Genomic DNA, 25,217 nt, shown 5'->3' on the forward strand with positions numbered 1-25,217 from the left:
GTAACGTCACTGAATGTTAAAAGCTGCTGACCTTACTTACTCACCCTCACAGTGGCAGCTCCAGTGGCTCCCTAACGCCACACATTAGTGTTGTTAACAGTGTTATCACAGGGCTGCCCTGGGCAAGATAAAGACTATTGCTGCTGATGGGCCTTAAGTGACTGGGGGGCTGGCTGCAGACACATAGAAAGTGCGGGGGACGTCAGTCAGCATGCCTCTGGTTAATGACAGCGGGGAGATAGAAGCTGAAACAACAACATTTTGTGTGGAACAGTGTGTGTTTAACAGCAAGCTGGGAAAGGGAGCACAGAAGAAATAGGACAGTGCCACTAATGTTGTTTGGGTTTTGGGAGCCAGACAGGAATCTCTCTTTCTCTCTCCCTATCAGGGTCCAGGGAGCGAGCTTGGCTGCTTGTGAGTGACCGTTACACAGCATGATAGTGCTGCAGCTTTGAGGTTTCCCATCAGGACAAGCAGGGGGCCTCATAGGGCACAAAGAGAAAAGATGGAAGATCTAGTGAGCTGAGTCTGACAGGTAGCCAAAGCCAAAACCACTAACTTATGAAGCCCACGGATTCCTGCAAACATCTTCCCTGACAAAATAGCAAGTCTCTTCCTTTTTTTTCCTCTTCCCTTCTCACCCCCTGTCTTGGAACAATATATCTCATTTCACAGAAATTTCAATTCAGCAAGAGTGATAGGAGTTCTCTCTTTGTAAGTCTGTTTCGATGCTGTTAAGCTGTTGGGTAGGCTTACCCTTTTCCGTAGCTTTCAATAACTGCCATGTGTGTTTAATTTCTCATCTCCTCCCTCCTTCCTCTGTCTCCTTTTCAGCTGAATGCTCCACACAGTACACAGATGGTTGGGCCAAGGCTAACATGTATCTAGAATGTGTTCGTCTCAGGCAGCCCCCTGAGGAGAGGAGCGCTGCTCTGGCTCGTTGGCACAGCGGACAATGTGGGTGTTGTGTGGAGGAGCTGGCGGGCTGTCCACTCACAGACGAGTCAATCCGGGGCCACTGTTGAACTGCTGCCTGTCCTGCCGCCTCAATAAGACCCCTCTTCATATTTTTTTCCCCAAGTGTTCTTCCTTATTTGTTTTTCATTACTATTATTTTTTTTATATATAAAGTCTAAACTTTTTCTCCTTCTGCTCTCCATGCTGGGTTTGATCTGTCAACATTCCAGAAATTCAGCTCATATTCTAGTCTTTAATGGGCTTGTGTGTGTCCCTACAAGTGTGTGTGTGTGTGTGTGTGTGTGTGTGTGTGTGTGTGTGTGTGTGTGCGTGCCTCCATGGGAGAAGTCCTTTTCACAGCGCTGACACACGGCAGATTGAGACATCAGGCGCCTGCTTACTGTGGTAAATTAGCCATTCTTCTCAGGGGCTAATTGGAAATCTAAATGATTTGCACCAGGAGAGAAGAGCTGCGATGGAATGCTGTCTGCCTGGGAGCGGAAAATCAGATTACAGATTTTTTTTTCTTTATTTTTATTTAATTAAATTGCATGTGAATTTAGTCTGGTCATCAATATGTTGGGGCGGGGGCTTAAAGAGCAAAACGCATTTTGTTAAAGTAGTAAACAATGTTAATCAAAAGATGTATTTCCATCCTGAAATCCCTGCCACTTTTAATAAGCTAACTCCGAACCTCTGAGCTGAATACATTTCCATGCGTAATGACCCAACCACTACAAGAAAAAAAAACCCCAAAACATTAATTAAAGTCCCTTGATCAACATAATTCAAAATAAAATATGAAACAAAAAATGCCACTAACACTAATTGACTAATTCATCACAGGACCTTGTTGGTAAATGTTCTTTCTTGCTTGAGCAGTTTTGGAAAATTTACATGAAGTTGAGACTTAAGGCCCACCTGAAACGTGAGACAATTTATTGTTAAATAATATGGCAAGTGATAATTACCAGAACAGTGATAGCGTGGAGTATACAAAGATCAAAGCACGTGAGAAAATCCTATTTACTGGGTCTGTTTTCCACATTTCATGAGATGTTTTAAGGCACGTCTTTGCAAACCTCATCTTCAAAGTCAAAGTGGTGTGAATTTGTTCATTAAAAGAAGACAATCCTGTGAATGTGGCCAGAGGCTGGCCCGTGCACAGTTATGGGCGGTGCTCCCCGTTGTTGGGGGTGAGTTGGAGGTGCTGGGAAAAAGCACTGTGCATTCACAGTAAATGAAGTCTTGAGAGTAACCGTGGAGAGTACGCTTCTTAACTGATGAGTCTGGAGACAACTTCCCAGATCTTCTCTGCCATAAAGACACACACACACACACACTGCTAAAGACCTACTGCCATCTTTAGAGCAAACTGCAGAAAGCCACTGAATAGCTTAGTTTTAGCCTCTGCTTTGAAAACAAACCTAAACACTGTGAATTGAGTTTTTTCTCATTCTTCTTAATTGGCAACAGCAGGTCTTTGCCTCTTTTTCTCCGTTCAATATGAATAAATGTGACACGTTTCTGATCCCGGCTTTTCAGCCTATGGCTGTTTATTTATCTATTTCAACTACACCCAGGGGAACAAAAGGCATGCAGAATGGCCATTGACAGCCATGTCGAATATCTCTTTCTGCCAAATCTGGCTGTTTTCTCTCACTGCTGTCACTTGATGTCTTTATGCAGGGCTGAGAGTTTACCACTATGAAAAGGTTGGGGGGTGAGTTGAGTGAGTGACCCCCACAGGAGGGGAGTATTTAAAGTAAAAAAGAGAGCGAGAGCAAGGGATGGATGAACCAGAGGGCGGCATAAAAGTAGCGGGGGGAGAGGGGGCACCCCTGCCGGGTCCCAGGCATCTCGGCTGGCAGTCCCCATCTTGGCTTCAGACGGCTTTTGTCAAAGAGGGGGAAAGAGGGTCTCTTCTTCACTTGGGCATGGGACAATAGATGTTTTGTCAGTCAGGCAGGAGGTGTCAATGGGGGAGTATGGAGGATGCTGAAAGAGGAATAAAGCCAAGGACCCATCTTCACAAGGGGTGGGGTGGCGGTGGTGGGCAGCCCTTTAGGACTGGGCAGATGTTGAAACGAGGATGATTTATTAGCCTTAGTGTCCTTGGTGGCACTTGGCCACCATCCCAGATTTGGGAGTGAGAGAGAGTGACTGAGAGTAGGAGACATGGGGACCAGGAGGAGGGGGGAAGTGTAGCCATGTATGAGAGACATCTTAATACCTTCTATGGGCATTGGGTGCTTCTTGCTCCCCGACCGTCATGGTATTTTTGCCCGATTCTCTTGTAGAAAAATAACTTGGTTGGGAGTCATCTGCATCACTGAGCTGGACCTTGTCACCCAGCATTACCCTCGACAAACCAGCTCCCACACACAGACCCAGACACACAGACCGTGTGTGCCGCCCTCGCTGCCCTCACCACCATCCCTCCCCTGCTTATATAAAACAACAAATTACCAAATTAACATTCCCAACAGTCCTCACTCTCTCTTCACAGTTCTGGGCAGAGATGCTCTCCAACTTGCCAGAAAACAAGCGTAGAAGAGGTGCATGTGGTTGTGTTGCTTGTTTGTGTGTATTCTGCTTGTTTTGCGTGTGGTCGGGTTGGGGGGGGGGGGGGGTGGGGGTCTCCACATGATGCCTCTGTTGATAAAAGGAAGGTGTCAAAACTTTGTCAAAAGCCTGTGTGTGTGTGTGTGTGCATATCTGTACATCTACGTGTGTTCCTGTCTGTATCACAATCCTCTGTGGTCTTCGGCTCTCGCTCAGACTAACTTTAGTTCTGCGTGAAAAAACACAATCCCTCCTCATTAATTTGAATGGGGCCGGTCCAACAGTCCAGCAGGGTTGCCAGTGAAGAGGGTTCTGGCAGAAAAGCGTAAGGCTGAACTGGCCAATCACATACATGCATGCACACATTCATAAAAGATTACTTTGCAAGTAACATTTAACTGTTTACCTTGCAAATCGACAAAAGGAAAGATGTGAAGTACTCAAATTAACTTTCTAAAGTTGTAGAAGCCGTAGTGCTGCATTTAGATGGATCTTTGTATCTCACTAGTGCCTTGCAGGGCTTTAACCTATTGTTTTCAGGAGGTGTCACATGTTTTAAGTCATAGCATATTATCCTGCAGTGCCACCCATGAAGACGCATGTGTGTATGTCAAAACCTACTGAACCTAAAGTGGGAAGAAATAGAGCGCATTCCTCAATGCAAACCTGCCTTAACAGCTCTTCATTCTTCATATGAGTGCCCCTTTTCATCCCCCAAGCACATCCTTCCCGCTTCTTCAATCCAAACTCCAACTTCAATCCCTTCACACACACTTTCTTGTTTTTCTATTAACTTCTCCTGGTACCTCATACGCTCCTTTCCATCTTTTGCTCTCCGTTCCTCTCTCCTCCAACAACATTCAATCTTTCAACTTGTTTGCCCATCCTATTACCCAGCCCTCCGCTGACAAACTTTAGGAGGGTTACTTAAAGTAGTTAGGGGAAAGTTTCAACAGCTTTCATCAAGAGTACCCAGCGGGGAGATTGATTGGCAAAGTAATTTACTGCTCAGTGTCCATTCTACACTTCTTGTTCTCTACTTCACTTTCTGCCCCTCTCTTTCAAACTCTCAAAAATATACCTGCAGCCCGGAGGTAAAGGTATCACTGGGAGTGATGGTGTGTGTGTGTGTGTGTGTGTGTGTGTGTGTGTGTGTGTGTGTGTGTGAGTACACATGGGTGTATGCTCACATGTGTGGACAACAAGCATGTGGCACTTGAGGGTCGGGGGGGGTTGCTTTTGAAATGAATGAAAGGGAGGGTCATCTATCATCCAGAGAGTAGAGGAGTTGGAGAAAAAGGCAAAAGAAAGCAGGAAAGAGGTTGCGGGGTTAAGTCTCCATCACTCTCGCAGCAACTGACCACTCAGCCGAGTCCACTTCAGCCTCACTGAGACTGCTCTCCTTCTCAGCCCCCCCCCCCCCCTTCACACAGGGCCCCCGGAAACTTTTGTTCCGTTCATTAGTACAACAAATACATACAGATGCTCAGGGAAGGAGGACGGCTAGCGAGAGAGAGGATTTCTAAGCACATGCCGCCTCCCCCCCAAATAACTGCTGATTTGGAGACAATCTGCTTCTTTGTAAACAAACAGAATGCAGTGGAGCTCATGCGAGAAGCGCTCTCATTATTCAATGTAAACGTGGACAATTTAGTGTTTAAACGGGGTATTAGTGAGAGGCTGATCTTTGATTCGCTTTACTCAGGGTAAAAGTTAAAATACAGTATGGAAAAAGAGAGTGAATACAGCATGTGACAATGAAACCAACAAGCACGCGTAACGACAGAAGCCCGGAGAGACATGTAGAAATGCTGCAGGCGCTGATTCGTGAGTGTCTTTCGTGTACTTTGTGTTTGTCATTATTGCTAACATCAGCATCACCTCACAATAATCAAATTTCATTTCATCCCCGGCAAAGACCTGCCTCTCCCTTTTCTCCGCCTTGATGGCTACAGTACATTCAGGTTAATGACTTTTGCCTGGGCGGCGTCCATCACAATGTCCACATCAGCAAAAAGAAACATCTATTTCCCTGATTTGCTAAGAGATGATGAAATGATTTCTGCCCCATGGAGACAGAGTCAGGGAGCTGGAGGTTAATGGCCAACATGGGACAATGACTTTGTGTGTGGGAAGTGGGAAGATGGCTCCAGGGGGCACAAAGACTGGCATACATATGCTTCAACCCCCCATGACGGCTACATCCAAACTTTTTTTTTTTAAACTACTCAATGGCCTGTTTTCTCCTGTGTCTCCCATGAATTATGTAAACGACTATGGCATCCTTTTCTTCCCTCGGCTGGAGGAAGGCAGGAAGAGGGAGGACAGAAGTGAGAGAAATGTCTCCTTCTTGCTTGTCTCTCTTCCTCTGGACAACCTTTCATGTTGGCAGAGTGGGCTTGGGTTTTGCTCTCTGGCCATGTGAAAGGATGATGGTGGCCAGTGAGTTGGTGGAGGGGGAGGGTCAGGGCACAATGACATATACGAGGAACCGAGGAGGCAGGCGGGGAAAGAATGCCGGCCTTGTTGTTGGACAGCTTGACATTGATTAATGAGACAGAGAGAGAGAAGAGAGAAAATAAGAGGAGAGGGGTGGCACTGGTATAGTAGGCTAGACAGTGGGGGGGGGGGGGGAGCTGGACTCTCTCAGAGGGGTGAGAGTGTACGGAAAAGCCTTGGGCCGCTGATCAGGAAGATGGTAACAGCAGTTTCATAAGTGTGCACTTGTGTGTGTGTGTGTGTGTGTGTGTGTGGTGTGTGGTGTTACTCTTCGCCTGAAGAACTGTCTGTCTTTTCTCACACATCCAACACATGTAGGCAGACAATTCAACATTGGTCACATCAATCCTCATCCGTCAAAGCGCTCTTAAAAGGCTTTCGTCATCATCATCGCCACCATTAGGAGTTGCTTTGTTGTCAGTTTGACACACACACTTAAGAAGCTCAGCTGCTCCGTGTTAAAGGACAACAGCAGAGGTCACAACTCAATGGAGCATTGACTTTGTTATGGTTTAATTTGTTTGTCACTTTAGGCCTGTATGCAAATGTCGATATCTAAATCTCTATCTATCTATGTAGGTAGGTAGGTAGGTAGATAGATAGATAGATATAGATAGAAATATAAAGATCTATATAGACATATAGATCTTCATACATAAAAACAGATTTATAAACACACATTCTATATATCTATATAGATATATACATGTATGCATAGATTTTCGTGAATATCTGCTGAGTGTAGTATGATCAACTTCTTGCTAGACACCTAAAAAAAGGGCTTGAAATACATAGAAAATGCCTTAGTAATTACCAAGGTTGCATGTAATTTAGACACTTTAAAAGAACCACATACACCTACAGAGAGAACGGAGAGACTGAAATTGTCAAAAAGTGAAGTAAGGTGGTTTGAGAAGTGAATTCAAGCTGACAGCAGGAGGACACAGGCATCCAGACACGAGTCTAAACTGAATGTTTGGTTCCAAGAAAAAAGTCTGTAAGGGTGAATGAATGTATCCTTTACAGTGATAACAGTACCACATTTGTGATGTCCCTCTCATGATTCAATTTTTTTCAAATGATACAAATCTGATTTTTCAGTCCTTGCCATTTCAAATCCTCTTCCATTTGCTGTGACCGAGCACTGTTGACCTTTTCTACACCAGGAGCTACTCCAGACAACCTCCGTCTCCAGCCAAGAGGGATTTTCAAAGCCTCTCCTGGATGTCCCAGGACCCTTTGTCTCGACTCTCATCTATAGGTAAGCACAGTGTGCAGCCCCCTCCCCACCACCAGCCTCCTCAAAACTCTGCACAATAGCCAGATTTCCTCCCAATTTGCTGGTAGAGAATAGGAGGCTCAGAAACTCCTTTCAATAGCTCTGAATGGTGGGCCTAATTCAGACTCAATCTTTGGGTTTGCCAGGCCTCACCCCAACCTTTGCTGGCCTTACTTTGGGGCTCCTGACTTTGGCTAATGCTAGGGCAATCCAACTGCTGAAGAGCTTAGTCTTGTGGTCATTGATGCTTCTGCTGCAAAAACATGTTGGCCTGCTTTTATACTTTTGTGTACAACCGGTGGCACAGCGACGTACAGGCACATGACTGGAAGAGCAGGAGGAGGTGCCAAAGAGCCTGACGATCATCATGACGATGCATTCGCTCAATTTAAGATGATGCACAAACGCATCAAGGCAGCAGCGTTTTCCTTTATGGAAATGAGATGCACCACTTTAGCACAATGAAAAGTAAAAAAAAAAAAATTCACATTCTGTTGTCATATATGGTCATGCAGACTTCTTTGTTCTCTCTTATGCAGGTAGAAAACTTTTTTTTTTTTTAAAAGTGCACTTCTTAAGCAAAAAGGAAATTGTTATGAACAAACCCAAACGTCAATATGTAGCCGACAGTAACTGTTGAGGCTGTCTTTTTTCACTTTGCTCTGAATTTTGAATATCATTTCGTTGACTGACATTTTAGATTTGTTTCCACTTTGATATTTCTGAGATTATATAGTACTTTTACCATTGACAACATCACAGTTGCTGCTCAAGAAAATGTTATTATCCATCCATCCATTTTCTATACCACTTATCTGTTAAGGATTGCGGGGAGGTGGGAGGGGCTATCCTAGCTGATATTGGGCGAGAGGCGGGGTTCACCCTGGATGGGTCCCCAGTCCATCGCAGGGCCATCCGGGGTAGCTTGCTCAAGGATACTTGGACATGGTCACTGGGGGAAGTGACGATCGAACCAGTGACTCTTCGGTTGCTAGACGGCCTCTTTACCTCTGAGCCACGCTGCCCCTGAAAATGTTATTAGCTATATTATTGATAAATCAATTCTTATCTTGGTCTCAAGATTTGTTCTTTCTTTTCTTTATAAAAAAAAAATAACAAAAAAACCTCCAATATTTCACTGATGGAAAATAACTGTAACTGAGAACTGATAAGGACCAGGCCCCTAAGACAGAACCATCTGATAACCAGCCACACAGATTGTCAGCAACTTCAGCCTGACTTTGAGATTCATTTCACTCATGATGAGCCTTCTTTGACCTATCTCATTTTGTGATTATTACTTTTCCATGTCATAAGGTGAGATCATTTTACTTTCTTCATCATTAAATATACACATTTCACTTTTTTCTTGCTGCTGAGATGTGGATATTTAGAAACTTGGGGTTGCTTTTTAATAAATAAAGGTTTAAAACTATGCAAAATGCATCACTTTACTCAATTACCATGAATTATTTGGGGACAGCAACCAAAGAGTTGTGTAAACCCTGAAATAAAATACATATTTGCTTGACATTATTCCCCGTGATTTGTTTGAATGCACTTGACAAACTCAGGTCTGACAGTAATGCATGAGGGCCACAACCCTGTGAACACCAGCTCATATTTGAAATCTTTCTTTCCAAAATGTAAGCCAACAAAGCAAAGGATCTTCTAATGAATTGCACACTTTTCCATCTGGGAGATTCCCACCAGTGACAGGTCAGCGTTTTTCCATCACAGCCTCACTCCTCTTACCTCAAAGTGACCAGTGGCCCCGGAAACACACATATATGTGGTGAGTGTTTGTGTATTTATTTTTAGACTTTGAGTTCACTCTGCTGACCATTTGTTCTACTTAACCTTGATGCACTTCTTTCTGCCCCAATTATGCACGTGTGCGCACACACACACACACACACACACACACACACACACACATGCATGCACACACGCACACACACACGCTTTGCATATTTGTACTTCTTTTTTTTCTCTTGACACTCTTGAGGTCAGTTCTAATCAACCACCCTTTGGTTGTACTCACTACACACACACGTACACAGAAACACGCGCACGCACGCACGCACGCGCACGCACGCACGCACACACACACACACACACACACACACACACACACAAACACACACACACACACACACACACACACACACACACACCATTCTCAACAGAGTTCCTTAAAGACGCCTACCTTCCAGGTCCAAGGACTGCTATTAAAGCAATCAGGAGCTTTCTGAGGTAGGTCAAGAGCAAGGTGCTCACATGGGGACTCTGATTTGAATTATGCAAAGGGGAAGTAGAAGAAGAAGAAGGAAAATAGTGAGGATAAGAGACAAAGAGAAAATAAATGAGAAATAAAACAATGAATACACAGAGGTAGAATCTGACAAACACTGGAAAGCGAACGAGTTAGAGGTGTGTCATTGATGGAACAATACAGGCAGGAATTTAGCAGATTAGTCTCAAGTCAGAGACCTTGACCTTGGGACTTGATAAAGCATTAAAAAACACAGTGAGGACTGAAATGAAGGGACCACACGCAGTTCAGTGTGGTTCCACCTTTTCAATTTGTGTGTGTGTGTGTATATGTGCCTGTGAGATCAACTTTCCCCGCAGTCCTTTCAGTGTCTAGTGGCTCGGGATACAAGAGGAGCGAGAGGAGAGAGAATTATCTCGAAATAAGATTGGATCCTCTGTGCGTTTGTGTGTGTCTGTGTCTGTGAGTGTGTGTGTGTGTGTGTGTGTGAGTGTGTGTATGCTAAAGAGACAGTGAGAGAAAGAGTCACTTAGTGAATAGGGCTGGTAAACATGGTAACTGTAGAGCTGATATACTGGCGAGGGGAGAAAGGCAGCGACAGCAAGAGAATCGTAAGTGTGCCTATTCAGTCTGTCTGTGTGGACATGCATGTTTGTGTTACTGGTCTATGCATGTAGAAAAATTTAAATGAACAATCTTTATGCTGCAGCATAAAGTTCACTCAAAAACCAAAAAAAAGAAGTATGTAGATACTTTATCTTGGTTTGGGTTCCTGCCCGATACAAAGGGGTTGCTTCCTTTGCTCGCAACATTGAAACTTACATTGCTGAAACAACGTCTTCATTCATCTGAACTAGCTTTGAGAATATGTCACTACTCAGAATCTGAATCCAATAACTCCTACATCTTGTCTTACAACTACCTGAAACTGCTGAGCCAGTAATTGCCATGGTGTCCACATGACATTGTGTGCGTGTCCCTTTGTGTGTATAACTGAGCGTCCTCTGGCCAAGCCTACCCTGTGGTGAACATAATCACGGCCCTGTCGTCCCCAGGTTAAAGGCTCACTGCTGGGTGTTCTGGCACTAATGCAGTGCTGAACTATAGGGGTCACATTAGCCCTAGCTACTTCTGCATGCATTACAGTAGAAAGAACTCTGTTCCCCCATAAAAGCCACCAGCAGGCTATGATGTGGGCCTACCTGTGATGGCCTAAATGAGTCACTTAATGATAGCCGTGCTGCAGGAAAGGAGTGCTCAGACAAAGAATTACTGATTGGATAGTAATTTGGTGCAAGGGTCAAAGGAATATGAGTCAGTGTATCATATCAGTTCTGTCGCATTTGTCACTTCAGGAATAGCGGGGGTCCGAGATATGAGTGGATAATTTTAGAGATCAAATACTTAACATACTTTGGGTCACATTAAGACAGTTTGAAGCCCACTGTCCATGGTGTGAAAAACTAGATGTACTTATATGTTTTCGTCATAACTTCCACAGCCTGGCTTTATAAGATAGTTCCAAATGTTACGTATCACTTCAGGTATACGCACACTAACTTCTTCTACAACAGGGATGACTGCCACGGCATCTACCTGAACATACCCTCAGATGCTTCGCAAGTTCCACAACAAAGAATTGTTAGTGTTATCGGTTAATTTGGGAATTATCCTCTTATAGGTTCTGGCTGATGGTTTAATCCTGATTTTCACTTGCAAATTTGTATTTACAGTTTAGTTTTGAAATCACATTTCCTCCTCTGCACTTATACCAGTTCATTGTCACACCAAGTCCCTCCCCCGATTGAGCTCTTTTCAGCATTGTATTTATTTCAGCTAACAAAACTTTTGCTCATTATTTATTTGCCCCAAATTTAGAACAATTCTCTCTGATGAAGACAAAGGGTTCCGTGTAGTTCTGTTCCACAAATATACATCAGGATTTAGTCTACAAAAGGGGTGTTCATCTCATTTGCCAGAATAGAACAAAAATGTTCTATTGCTAACCTAACAACACCTAATTGTTTCAGCAGTGCCTGACTATCCAAGCAACCACACCTCATGTTGGTTTTATTCTTGACTGGAATGTCTACTGTGCTTCTTTAAATAACAAACCCAAACCACCTGTAAGACTACTGGAGCCCCGTTCATCTATCTGTGAGTTCATCTATTTATCTAGCAGGCCTGGAAAAAGGCCTTCAACATCCTGGAGGACGGAGCTCAACCTTTGTGTTCCCCCGAGTCCATCGGCGAGGTCAAGTGCACAGCAAATAGGTTCAGCGCTTCCTTGGAGTCTGGGGCCATATGGCCAGTAAGCAGCATGATTAATGAGAAATCTGGGCCGATATTAGGGTTAATTGACCGTGTTCGTCGGCTCTTGGAAATGAGATTTCTTGTCCTTTGCGCTACCATTGTTGACAGCAGAAGTTACAAAACAGTGTGGTTACAAGTAGCAGCTTGTGGTTACATAAATGATTTCATCTTTTACTTGTAGCAAATGGCACTTAATTTTCTTGGCATTATATGACCCTTTTGTCTGTGAATTCATGAATCTCATTTGATATGGAGAATTTTCTGCATTCAGAAAGGAAAAATTCCTGATTCTAAAGTGAAATCTACAAAAACCTTCTCAGGGGATGTTTTGGACCTTCTCTGAGGGGTGGGGAAGAGAGAGTGAGTGTATCCCTGCAGCGGAGATGAGAAGAGAGTAAGTGAGCCATGTGGAGGAAGCCAGAGGGTGAGTGGTGATCTGTAAGATGACACCCTGCTACCTTCTCTGACCCCCCTGTCGGGCCACTCTGTTACCTGGACACGTTGGGAGGTATTAAGTGTTCCACTGTCCCGCTAGGTTGAGTTGCTGATCCGCTAGCCAGAGAGGAAAGGCATACCCCTCTCCCATCTTCACTTCAGTGGGAGCGTTTGTTTTGATTTTTGTCCTCTCGTTCTCACAGACAAACCTGAGAGGCCCAATTTATCTGGGATAGAGTGAGGGGAAATAGGGCGCCTTGCCACTTGAACACTAGAACTTTAAGCCGGCGACGGTTCGCCGACTTTCTCTGCCCATGTCTTCTCTAACTGTAATGCAATGCTGACATACAGAGAACCACAGGGGTTTGTTAATAATACATGAATGACAGATAAATAAATAATACATCATAATATAATCACGTCATGCAGAAAATTGCAATTGATGACTGAATATTGTGGTTCTTTATTGTATTTGGCATCATGGAGGAAAAGCGAAAAAGTGGAGTCAAAAGCCAGCAGCTCCACCAGGACTGCAGAGAGAACACGAAGAACAATTTGCTCATTCTCAACCAAGACATGGGGGCTTTGGATGAAGGGAAAAAAAAGACACCCAATATCCAAAATCCCTCTCTCAGGGCCATCATGTGAAGAATTCCCCCTCTTCTCCTCCTCCTGTGCCCTCCCTCCCTCCTTTCCTCTTCTCTTCTTTTCTTTTTTAATCAAGCCGTCTGGGGTTGTCAGGTCTTTTGAGACGAGGACTCCCAGCCATGTGAAAAGTTAATCCCTTGTGGGCCTTCTTCTCCGTAGCGCTCATCTCCCTGGGAACACTGGTGGTGGCTTGCAGGCAGGTGGTGGTGGTGGTGGTGGTGGTGGTGGTGAGTGGGGGGAGGTGGAAAGGATGTATGGAGGGATGGAGGGTGGGATGAACACAAGGCCACCCTGATCAAGATATAAAGTGGTGCAGATTCTCAGGAATTCTCCATCTCTAACTTTGAAGCCCACATCTAAACCTGTTATACCAATGTCCGTCGCCACAGATCAGCAGCACCCCAACTACCCTGACAACATTTATCCCTCACCTCTCCTCTGCCATCCTGCCACCCTCCACCCACTCTGTCTCAATCTAGAACTCCACAGCCTTTTGATGAGGTTCCCCGCCTGACCGACAGACGGCTGGAATACAGAGCCGAGAGGATTTGTGGCGTGGAGAGCTAGTTGAGTGGCTTCTGAAGGATGACAGTGGTTCACAATGGAGAGGGTACTCCTGTTGCATTGTGCACCAAACTTCCCCCCCAGCACAGCATCCACCCCCAGCCACCCCCCACCCCATCCACACCCCTTCCATTTGGCTTCAACCGTTCTAGCCGTTTCACTGTGTGTCAAAGCAACAATCTCGACAGTCTCCTCTTGGGCCGTATGCCAAGGAACGAAGGACATGATAGATAACAATGGAGGTAAGACGAGGGGTTCAACAGGGCTTTTGTCGGGATTCTCTCAATGGGCCGTTTCAGGAACATCAACATAAGATGCAGACTGTCTCTACGTCGAAGAATTCATGCAGTATTTCTGATTGAAGGCGGGAAGGTGAGAGAATGTGGCTCACAAAAGCCGTCCCTGGCAGTGCGAGGAGACAGGAAAATGCACACTTGAATGCTTTGCTTGCGGTGCATTTTTTCTTCCTTGGCCTCCCACTTAGAGCCAAGTGCCATTGGAAATATAGACAGGCTCAGTCAGCCATCTTAATCTTTCTCCCCTGTCTATCTCACGCTCACTCAATCCACTCTGACCCCACACACCGTCGCTCTTTCACACACACGCACACACATACACACTCATTCGCTCGCTCGCACTTGATGTGCCCCCTTCACTATAAGAAAAGAGCCCGAAGCTGAGAGAATCTCAGTTGGAGGGTTGTACGGAGCAAGATTTGGGAGTTTGTAAAGGTCAGCAAGGACTTTGTTCAATCTGAGGGTTTATCTCAGCAACAGCAGGGCAGGACAATAGGGCCGCTCGCCGCGCGACAGAAACCCAAGCTGCGGCTGCTAAATTACTCTACTGATAAGACCGAATTAGAAGCACCAGGACCCCGGAGGCCAGGAAAAGAGGGGGAGACGGAGCAACAAAAATAAAAAAAAAAAAAGAAAAGAAGGAAAAGAGGAATCGAGAGGGCCACATAAGGTTAAGAAAACGGGGGGGTGAAAAATCAATGAATCACAAAAGAAAAGATCTAAGTGTGTGATCTGGCTATAATTAAAGCACATGTGCTGCATTTTGTCATGAAAGTACATTTCACACAGATGAGCAGCTGAGCAGTTGACGGCATTTGGCTGCTAGCTGGATGTTTGTAACAGGACATTAATATGTTTGGATAGAAGGGAACTAACAAAAGACAAGCACTCTTTGTATAAACACTTGTGAACATATGTGAACGTGTAGGAGAAAAAAGGGGGCAAAGAGATAAAAAGAACCAAACAGGAAGTGAAATGATATGTAAAGGGAGAAGGTGATGGTGACTCATGCGTGTCATGAAGAAGTTGCAGGGTTGGAAAAGAGTCGACCTGTTCTGCTTGAGTAGGGCTGTAGGCCCCCACACTTGAAGAGTGTGTGTGAGAGGCTGTGTTTTTTGGTGTGCTCTACTATACACTTCAATGTTTCTCTGTAGTTGTATTGGAATTTCTCTCTCCATTTCCTTCTCTCTCTCTCTCTCTCTCTCTCTCTCTCTCTCTCTCCCTTCCGAAAGAAACGTCAGCCACTCGTTCACAAAGTGGCATTGTGAGCTCTTGGCCAGCAGAGGGGAGCAGGCTTTGTCACCAGAAACAGGCTCATGAGAGTAAACAAAGCAACATATGAGGCCATTTATAATAAACTAATATGTCCAGTTTGTACCTGCTCTTAAGTAATTCGAAACACATAAAAAAAAAGAAATCCTTGAATTTTTCAAATGCCAAAACCAGAATTTTATTCAAATTTGCAGCAAAGTAAAGGAAGGTATTTGTCCCAGCACATATGCAAATAAGGCCAAAACCCATATTGTTAAAATACTTCTGTTGTTTGGCATAGCTTCCGTATCACATGACTCCGGCCTAAGAGTCTCTAAGAAGTCGAATGTTTCTCAGGTTTCTTTGGTGCTGGGTGGCACGCTGGGTACCGCTGCGTACCAGCTGAGCCAACATCAGCACACCTCCTTTGCGGAAAGAGCGACACAGAATCATATGAATCATATTTACAGAGAACAGACTGACTGAGAGGCTGGTGGTGAAGTGCACTAACTCCTAAGAATAAACGGACAAAACAATTTTTAAAAATCTGTTGATCTTTTCCACGTGAAGAAAAAGTTATTGTAGATAACTCCCACATTTCATGTAGTTATCTGTATCTGTACAGATTCCAATCCACAGAAGCATTTTTGTTTTTCAAATTGAACAGGTAATTAATTATCTGTAGCCAATCAGGTGTTCCCTTCCTTTTCAGGGTACATATGTGCATGTATTTTTTCCCCACTGTGAGACTTTTCTCAGTCCCCAGTAGCCGCATATGAAGTCTTCTCAATGGTTTCAGCCGTGAGGGCACAGCAGAGGCAGCAGACATTTTACCAGGCCAGTAAATTATGATTATTATTTATATTTCCATATGTAAAGATTATTCTGCTGGACTGCTCAGCTCCATGAATCTCTACGATGTGAAGGTGAAAGTGTTGTAGGCAGCTGCATCAGCAAAGCTGCCTTTACGGCGGTCTTCAGCTGTTTACCATCTGATACGGTTTCTTTGAAATGCTGTCAATTTTAACTGAGTGACCAGAAAATATGGAGATTAAATATCTAACACACCTTTGTTCAAACTGCTCGTGACAACGGTTGTTAAAATAGATAAATTAAGATCATAGAGCAAAGGCTTGGTGAGATTCTTGAGTTACTGAGGAAAAATGTAACAGATTTAAGATAATGTCTAGGATGGACCAACATTTAATATAATATAACACCTACACACACCTACGCACCCACCCACACCCACACACACACACACACACACACACTCATACTACTTTAACTACATCCCTTTTGTGTATTTAAATATCCTTATTTACATTTCCTGGGCCTTCCAAACCTTAACCCAACCATGACCTTAACCACTGACCCCGATATCAGCGTTTAAATCAGTGTTTTAACTGGAGAAATGGCTTTTATCCCCAACTGTGGATTAAGTCTCACACACACACACACACACACACACACACACACACGCACACGCACACACACACACACACACACACACACACACACACACACACACACCAAATCTACAAGTGCTCCTCGTGTCTCAGGCAGACAAAACTTTGTCTTGCTCTTAATCACCGTGGAGAAAATAAGTGGAAATCATTCAAGCAAGACTTCCAACGTAAAGACGTCCCTCCCGGTATGTCTGACACCTCAATGATTCAAAAAACTGATCTAACGTTATCAGCTCAGCTTCTCACTCTCCTGTTATTCTTAATGACTGAGTTAAGGAAAGAATAACATAGGAGGGTGTCTTTTTCTCCCTGGACGTTCCCTATCTGCACGTTCTTACGTAGCTACAGTTCATCAGCCTATCTATCATGTTACAACCCAAAAACCTGCAGTGCATGTATAGTGTTTGCTTGTATATCTGGAACCTTTCAAATAAAGATAACCTTGAGAATAATCAGAGGATGAAACGGTCACGTGAACTTTTCTTCCTCGAAGCTGGATGGTTGGTGAGAGTCCTCCCTTCTCTCTAGAACCAGTCATACACTTATGAGGGTTCTTTACACTCACTACAGTGATTGCTCCACTCTGACACACACACACACACACACACACAAACACACACACACACAAACACACACACATTGCTGAAACCTACATTTTTATACCTAATAAAAAGTAATTAAAAGACTCAGCCGTGTGCTCCAGCTTCCTCCTGTGCTCAAATACTCGTAGCCTGAGGTCTATCTTACTCCATGAGAACAGTGAAGAGTGAACCAAAGTAAGTATTTCTGCAGTCAAGGCTTTTGTGCTGTATTGTGTATCTGATTATGGAAAATGGCAATCACAGCAGCCATGGGATCCTGATTAATAGGCCGCCACCTCCTGCTTGAGTCACAGAAATTTTAAGCTGCAGAAGGAATTGAGATTTAAAGGAAAAGTGAATGAACATGGAAAAGAGAGAAAGTGATGGGCTACCATACGGTCTTGCACCTTTAAATGCTTAGACACACTTGCAGTGATATTTGATGCGAAATATGAAAGGCAGAGACAAGCTGAGCTTCAGCCTGGCGTTACGATGGCAGCGGAGCTGAACCAGGAGCCTCCAACTGTGAATGTCTCCATGATAACATAAATCTCATCACCAACATAAACAGCATTTGACAAATGTCATCCTTCCCCACGCTGTTAAAGAGCAGTGTCATTGTCTGCTCCCACCCCGAGGCCCTAACTGATAGGACTATTTATCAGGGCAATGATGAACGATGAGGTTTCACTAGATAGAGTGAGAGAGTGGTGGTGGTGCCGGGGTCGGGGTGGGAAGAAGGGTGAACAAGAGTTATCTGCAGTGCCTCAACACAATGATGGACCGAATTGAGTTTTTTTTTTAATTGATGTTTAAAGCACGTCTGCAAAGAGAGATATAAAGGCTAGCATTGTGGAGGACGTGCGTGAGGAGACTGCGTGTGTGTTTGTGTGTGTGTGTGTGTGTGAGTGTGTGTGTGGGGGGGGGTTATTCGGCTAAACAACAAGTTCCATTGAGAATGCTTGGCTGGAGCAATTGAGGCCTGAAACCAATGACCAAGTAATAACAGCCCAAATCCCAGGGACAATATTTGTCAAGTTCCACTCTCATCAGAGATGGATGACTTTGCCCCATGTACTTCCTCGGGAGCCTGCACACCTTTCATCTGCGGCCTGCAAATTATTTTATTAACTAATTAACAGATGCTGGTAATGAGTTATGAACAAATGATAAGGCATCAGGCTTCTAATCAAACCTGACATTTAATTTGCTGCACCGCTTCCTCATTATCAATTACTGTGTTCATTGAAAGTAATTGACAACGCTTTGCACCAGGACACAGGAGGCTTGTCTTTAACAGCTTCCAAAAAAAAAAAAAAAAAGAAGCCCAGAGCTGCTGTGGTGTTTCTAGGGGCAACGGCGACCATATGTTTAATATTAGATGGAATCTGTTCCACTGGAGTGCTCCGAAAGCTGGGAAAATTGGATTAAATTGGCTAATGGCATGTTTAAAACCTACATAAAATGAACGTGAATGGAAGATATTACAGCACGCAGGGCCGGGACTTGTGGTGTTACGCTCTCTCTGGTGTTTTTGCTCCATGTGTAAACTTGGGGTTTCTGTCAAAGTCAAATAATGATGACAGAAAACCGCACACTGTTGGTCAATACTGTTATTAGAAACCACATGTTTGATATCCCTTTCATTACAACGTGGGACTATGGGCCATTGTGCCAAAGTAACTCCCTATTTTAACGGAGACTGTCATAGAAGCAGTCTGGAAAATATGCACTTGGGGATAAACACTAGATACGTACATTTTTACAAACTTAAGATTTTTAAGTTTACAAAATGTCCTTTGTTGCTTGAAAAGCACGAGCCAAACATGAGACGATAAAAGCAGATATTTTGCGCAAATTTGATGTACATCTACATACACTTTCAGTTTTTTTACGCCCTGGTTTAATTAGTCTGCATTTTTAAGAGAAAAGAATTCTATACCTGCTGGCAGAACTGATGGACATATCAAACCGAAATGGCAATAAGGTTAAGTGGTGTGTGTGTGTGTGTGTGTGTGTGTGTGTGTGTGTGTGTGTGTGTGTGTGTGTGTGTGTGTGTGTGTGCGCGCGCATATGTGTGTGATTAAGGTGTACTGACCTTTTAATATACAATTATCCCCCAGTTTCCAACGAGACCAGATCGAACTGGGTAAAGGCTAAAAAAGGCCTGCTGTTTTTCCCGTGAAGTGGCTTCAAGGAGAAGTACTCTCAGCTTACGGCCATGTTCATCAGAGCGTGGCCCTGATTTGATTACTAAAAGACATGATAATGACCCCATTTCTGTGGAGAGCTTCACTCACGCTACACAGTAGCATAACACAGCAGGGGTTAACTAGAAGGCATGTTAGCACTTAATGTACAAGAGAAAAGGATATATATAAGAATCTGTGCAGTGGTGAGAGAGTGTGGACTTTCTCTAACACTCAAAATTGATGACAGAACTTGACGGTCACTGTGAAACCCTCAAAAACCAAACTAGTTAAACCAAGCGGGGAACGATTTCACATACTGCTATCTCGCTCTTGCTTGTGATATCCGCTCTCTTGGTGTGACCACTGTCTCCTGGTAGTTCCAGGGAGTTTCTGCCCCTATCAGTTTGGTACCAGTCACCAAGGGCCAAATAATCGAGATAAAGAACACCTTTCTGTGGAAGTCAAACAGATCAGACAAGCTGAGAGCTGCACCTTGAATGCCCTATAGGGATATCTTGAGGCATGAGTACTTGGCCATCCGCCCTCCTCAGGCAGAACACAAAAGGCGAGTAAACACTTTAGGAGGCGAGAGGTGGGTCAGGACAGATAAGTGTCAGGGTGTGCCAGGACTTCTTCTCCCTAAGACAAGAATGTTAGCTTCACATGGAGGTCAGAACAAAAAAGAAGGGAGAACAGCATCAGAGTGAAAAGTGACCTGTCAATGCTGGAGATATGATGGCTGACAGAGGGTGAGGGTGATACACGATGCCATTGCTGGATGGATACATGTCACGTAGTAGCCGGGCCACATGAGAGTGCCCGCCAGACGTCTTAGCCTATCACTAAGTCAATACATGGGTAAACAGAGGAGCTAGCATTCTTTTCGCCTCTTTCCACACATCACTGGATGAATGATGCTGATATGGAAAATCACCCCACAAAAAGTAAACAGAAAAAGAATGAGGGACAGAGAGAAAGAAGTTTGCTTGGCAACAAAGTCATCCCAAGGTCCACTGCTGCAAACAGACAAATATGGCTCCGGGGCTGACACGGATGCTTTGATATGACTGATATGATATGAGGTTTTCTGTGTGAATGCATTTGTGCTGACTTTGTTCAAAGAATCTACAGTACATCAATGCACAATGTGTGGTGGCCGTTTAAAAGAAATAGAAAAACTTTTTTTCATAAGGAATTGTACAAAAAATTGGCTCAAAATGGCCTAAAACATTAAGGTGGGTATATACTGTAGTACACTAGTTTTTCTTTAACAATGCATACTTTGTTTACCCCCTTTAAATTGTTTACCTGTGTTTATTTACAAATCTGTCTTTTCCAGGCCAAAGATGGTGAACCTAGTAATCAAAGACCAATAGAGAGCCTGTGTCTAAGATGGTAATCATACACTAAAGTTAATGGATGCTGGTGGAGTTTTGAAAGCAATCATTCAAAGGTGCAAGGACACACCCACTGATCACACGGTCAAGGAGACATGAGTAAGCATGATTAACACTGATGTAAGATTGTAAATGAAAGTCCTCCATGTGGGCATGCTAGAGATTTTCTTGAAAAGATTCAAAATATGAAAGTCAAAGTTGTTGCAGTTGTATGAGTCCTTTAGGGAAGGATTTAATGAAGTTCTTCTGTCTTACACTTCCTCCTCTGAACACCTCCACAGATGTGTTTTCCTTTCCTCTGCCAACCCCACAGGAATTAGACCAGTAAGTCAAGTCAATGGCGTCCAGTGAAGAGCACAACACCTCCAGCTATTGTATCATGACATGTCTCTATCAATAGAGAAGTCAGGCCAATCTAGCAGCCAGATAATAGCAGTCTGACAGTAGATCCACATACTGGACTCTCTGAGGGCTGTGCCTCTCACTGCTCGCTCAGGCCTTTCTACCCTGAGGGGTTGGAAGAACTACACACACAGACACACACACACATACAGTTGACCTGGGGCCCGGGCGTTCTATCATGTTGTGCAAAAGGGAAAGCATAATGGTTTTTAAATGGATGACTTGGTGCTGGCCCAAAGAGAGAGTCTGAGACAGAAGAGAATGGCTATAGCCTGCAGCGAAGCAGCTCTTAGATTGAGCTGTCCGCCTCACTGAAATGAGTCTGAATTAACACCTCTTCCAGTCCCTGACGCCCCAGGACAGACAATAGTAGGCTTCCTCTTTCACTCTCCCCTAGTCCTCTGCTGTGTCTGTCCAACAGAACTACACTACCACGCAGATATCCAGAAAGCACTAACAGCATCCGCCATGTGATTGTTAAAGCTGTTTGGCGATGTCGGTAGACCGCGATGCTCGCAAAGCCAACATAATGAGTTATTGCCAGTCTTAGTAAAAAAATCCACAAAAATGCTGCCGATGTAGTTAAACTGTTTTGGATATGAGTGTGCTGCTGCAGATGGCATATATCATTGTTGACGGATGAAAATCTTGTAACTGCAATTTTGGTTCATGGTTTTGTGAGGATTACAGGGTTGTGCATTCCACAGCCATTGATTTTAAGGCTTTCTAATCAGTTTGAAATTAAGTGGTCATTATGATGAAAAAAAACAAACATGTTTTGAAGTATTTTAATTTTTACATTTGCAACACACAGTTTTCTAGAATGGAAGCACAGGTAAAGTAATCACTAACAAAACTCTGGCTTAATCCGATTTCATAATCTTACAGAGGAAGCCTTAATGTGCGAGGTCCTGGTTTATACGATCACGTTTACACCTCAGAGAGCTCCAGTGACATCACTTATTATCTCTCATAACATGTCCCACTGTTTTGGCAGGAGATGGTATGAAAGTCCTCCTGCATTACAAATGCTATGAGAAATAAAGGTTTTCTTCCATCTTCCTCTAATCCTTCTGTCTATCATTTCTTTTCACATCTTTCTTCACATAGCTATACGTCTCTCACTGGCTCGTCTGTCTATTTGTCTAAGACAAGAGGCAGTAGAAGAGTAGAAGGGTAGATGGTGAAAACGGGGGAGAAAGGGGGTGTATGGGGCTCCTGGGGGAGTCTGTTGATGGCTATCAACAGGCTGACTGTTATGACTATCTGTGATAAGAGTCTGGGGGAGGATAGCCCCTGAAGGGTTCCAGCCTCAAACCAGACAGGATATCTTAAAAAATAATACAGCATCAGCCAGAGTCAGTCCTCCGACAACCATCCAGGACGAGACTCGGAGGGGAGACAGATCAATCGCTTCTCTTTAGATGGGAAGCAGAGACCAAATGTTTTAACTTGAAGGGAAACAATAGTGGCATCAGCCGAAGACCTTCATGCATCCTAATCAGGAAAAAATGTATTGCTCACAAATACTTCCAGGATCGAGTGTGGATACCTGACCCATGCTGGGACCAAAACTTAGAGATTACGTTTGAGTCTGACACGGGACAGCACAGCTAGCCAACTTGGCCTGATGCTTTTCAGTTAATTTAATAAAAACAATGGAAAAATAGCAAAGAAATTCATGCAATGCTGCAGAGGGTTTGTTTCTTACGTGACTAAACATGAACACAACACTTAGGCTATTTGTTACATTGCAGGTTGTTCATTTCACCAAAAGAAAAATTAAATCACAAAACCAAAGAAGACAGCCAAAAAAAAATCTGGCCGTCCAATGCAGGTGTTTGGATTTAATCCATAATGCTACTTCTATAAAACCTAGCCTAACTTGTAGGACATGAAATCTGACAGCGAGAGGACAGAAAACTTGGCGACATCCAATCAGTAAAAAAAACACTTCATGAAGACGAAGGCTCGACAGTCGTCAACGGGAAGACTGAAATGTTATTATGAGCAATGAGTGTATGTTTGTTGCTTAGCAACACGGCGATGTGTGTACATGGCCGGCACCTCTCCGTGCACAGACTGTGTTCTCGTTGTATTAATATGAGTGATTGTGCCTGCAGCCTCATGGAGATGATATTGTTTTAACACGTGTTGTTGATTGTGTGACAGTTAAGCTCAAGCTCAATGTTTCAGCCCGCATTAACTGTGTCCGCCTCAGACAGAAAAATCAAAAATACACTTGCTACTCTCCTGGACTTAAAAATGCATCCTCATCTACAATCTTTTCCAAATGACCACAATCTAAAACCTATAAAAAAAAAGGAAATATTTATATAAAACTGGCTGGTAAAACTACAGTTTGACTGATTCAAATTCACTTTCCAGGAAGCTCCATGTGAGTTTGCATGTAGGCTAGGGCCTCTCTGTGAGCACATGTGAGAATGTATCTTGTTAGGATGAAGTTGGCCTTTTTCCTGCAGGCCAAAGAACTCAAACTTTGGCTGATGAATATGAATTAGTTCAGAGTCTGGGAAGGAAAAAAAAAAACAAAAACGAAAACACAAGAGCTACGTAGAGAATGTAGTTTTTGGAGAGATGCCCTTTGCACTTTGAATTTCTAGGCATAATATGAAGTTTAAAAAAGGGAAACATGCAGCCTGGCAGAGGGCCACACAGCATGTGTCGGTGTGCTGTAATCACCCCCACGCTTCTACAGCTGCTCAGAATAGTGAAGTTTGAATAGTGGAAACCATCAAGGGTTTCTTAGTCTGATTCAACCTACACTACAACAATCACATAACTGACGCTGTAGTAGTGAATGACCAGCCCCCTAAAAATAAATAGTCAAGGAGTCGGTGAAATGAAAAGCAGGCCAGTAGATTTCAACTCTGATTAGACACATGAGAAAGAGAGAAAGAGAGACATGCAAGAGAGAGAGAGAGAGAGAGAGAGAGACAGACAGACATCGGTTCCTTTTCTTTCCCCCCTAATGAGCTTACTGAAGCAACTTCAATATCCTCTAATGTCATGTTGAAATGAAAATTAATAGTTCAATATGCTGCCATCACATTGGTCCACGCTTCTTCCATTTCCATATCGGGTGGCGTGACCAAATGAGTGTGCTCGCTCGGACCGACGCCCAGAAAAGCTGATACCTCCACTAATCAGCCAGATTTTTCCATCTGACATCGCTGTGCTGCTGGATTTCTGGACAAGTGTGTATATGTGTGTGTGTGTGTGTGTGTGTGTGTGTGTGTGTGTGTGTGCACGTGATCAAAGAAGAGGTTGAATCATACTGGGGATGCAAATTGAACGGGCATCTGCACTGATGATGAGATAGATGCCTGTGAATGAACAGTGATTGCCGGGAATATGAAGGTGTGAATGAAGAGCAGCTCATTCATCACTTACCCTCTTCACTATTACTACCCTCCGACTCGCTTTCATTTCATACCTTATTGTATTTGTGCTGCAAAATATGTAAGAAGTCAAAAGAGATAGACGGTTGCACTGTAAATAGGGGGGGAGGGGAGAGAGACAGACAGACAACAAACAACTAAAGTACAGGTTGGTTCCTACCTCCCATCCAAAGGAGCCGTCTTTGCCTGTAGCCCCATGATGAAGTGAGCTGTGCAGACCGAACCTCTCGCCGGCACTAATGCGGGTCTTGGCCCATACGCCCAAACCGGCACCGGGCACAGAAGACTCCCGCAGCTCTAGTTCACCGGGAATCGGAATGTCGTCAGGAATGTAGACAGGTGCCTCGTAGGGCGAGCCTTCCTTGGGTGTGGTGAAGTCCTGGTCATTGCTGCTGCTGTTGTTGTGAAGATGGAGGTGGTGGTGGGTGGTGTAGATGTGGGGGTGCAGCAAGTGGTGGTGGTTATTGTTGGGATGGGACGGAGTTGGTGATGGCAGGGGGGACATGTTGATGACGCTGTCTTCTGCGTCGTCTTCTGGGCTGTCAGCGCCACCTCCGCCGGCTGCTAAACCCGGAAGGTCGGCCTCTGTGTCGTACATGCTGTCCACTGGCTCACTGTCATCTTAAAGAAAAAACAGACACAGAAACCACTGTAAATACAACGATAGAGACG

At 44.1% G+C, this 25,217-nt stretch overlaps 1 protein-coding gene across 12 annotated transcripts in view; it reads right to left on the bottom strand.

The window, feature by feature from the left end:
• prdm16 (PR domain containing 16) overlaps window positions 1-25,217 on the bottom strand; it is a 248,068-nt gene that overhangs the window by 92,913 nt on the left and 129,938 nt on the right. For all 12 annotated transcript variants that reach the window (XR_015117926.1, XM_086214416.1, XM_086214415.1 and 9 more), the window contains one exon: window positions 24,706-25,166. Coding sequence is in view for 11 of the 12 variants with exons in the window: in XM_086214416.1 (XP_086070542.1) it covers window positions 24,706-25,166 (461 nt within the window). In the remaining variant the exon portion in view is untranslated. The remainder of the gene's footprint in view (window positions 1-24,705; window positions 25,167-25,217) is intronic.

This window comes from Aulostomus chinensis, chromosome 9, assembly GCF_037954235.1.
Source record: "Aulostomus chinensis isolate RoL2024-O1b breed Wild chromosome 9, RoL_Achi_v1.0, whole genome shotgun sequence".
Taxonomy (NCBI): Eukaryota; Metazoa; Chordata; class Actinopteri; order Syngnathiformes; family Aulostomidae; genus Aulostomus; species Aulostomus chinensis.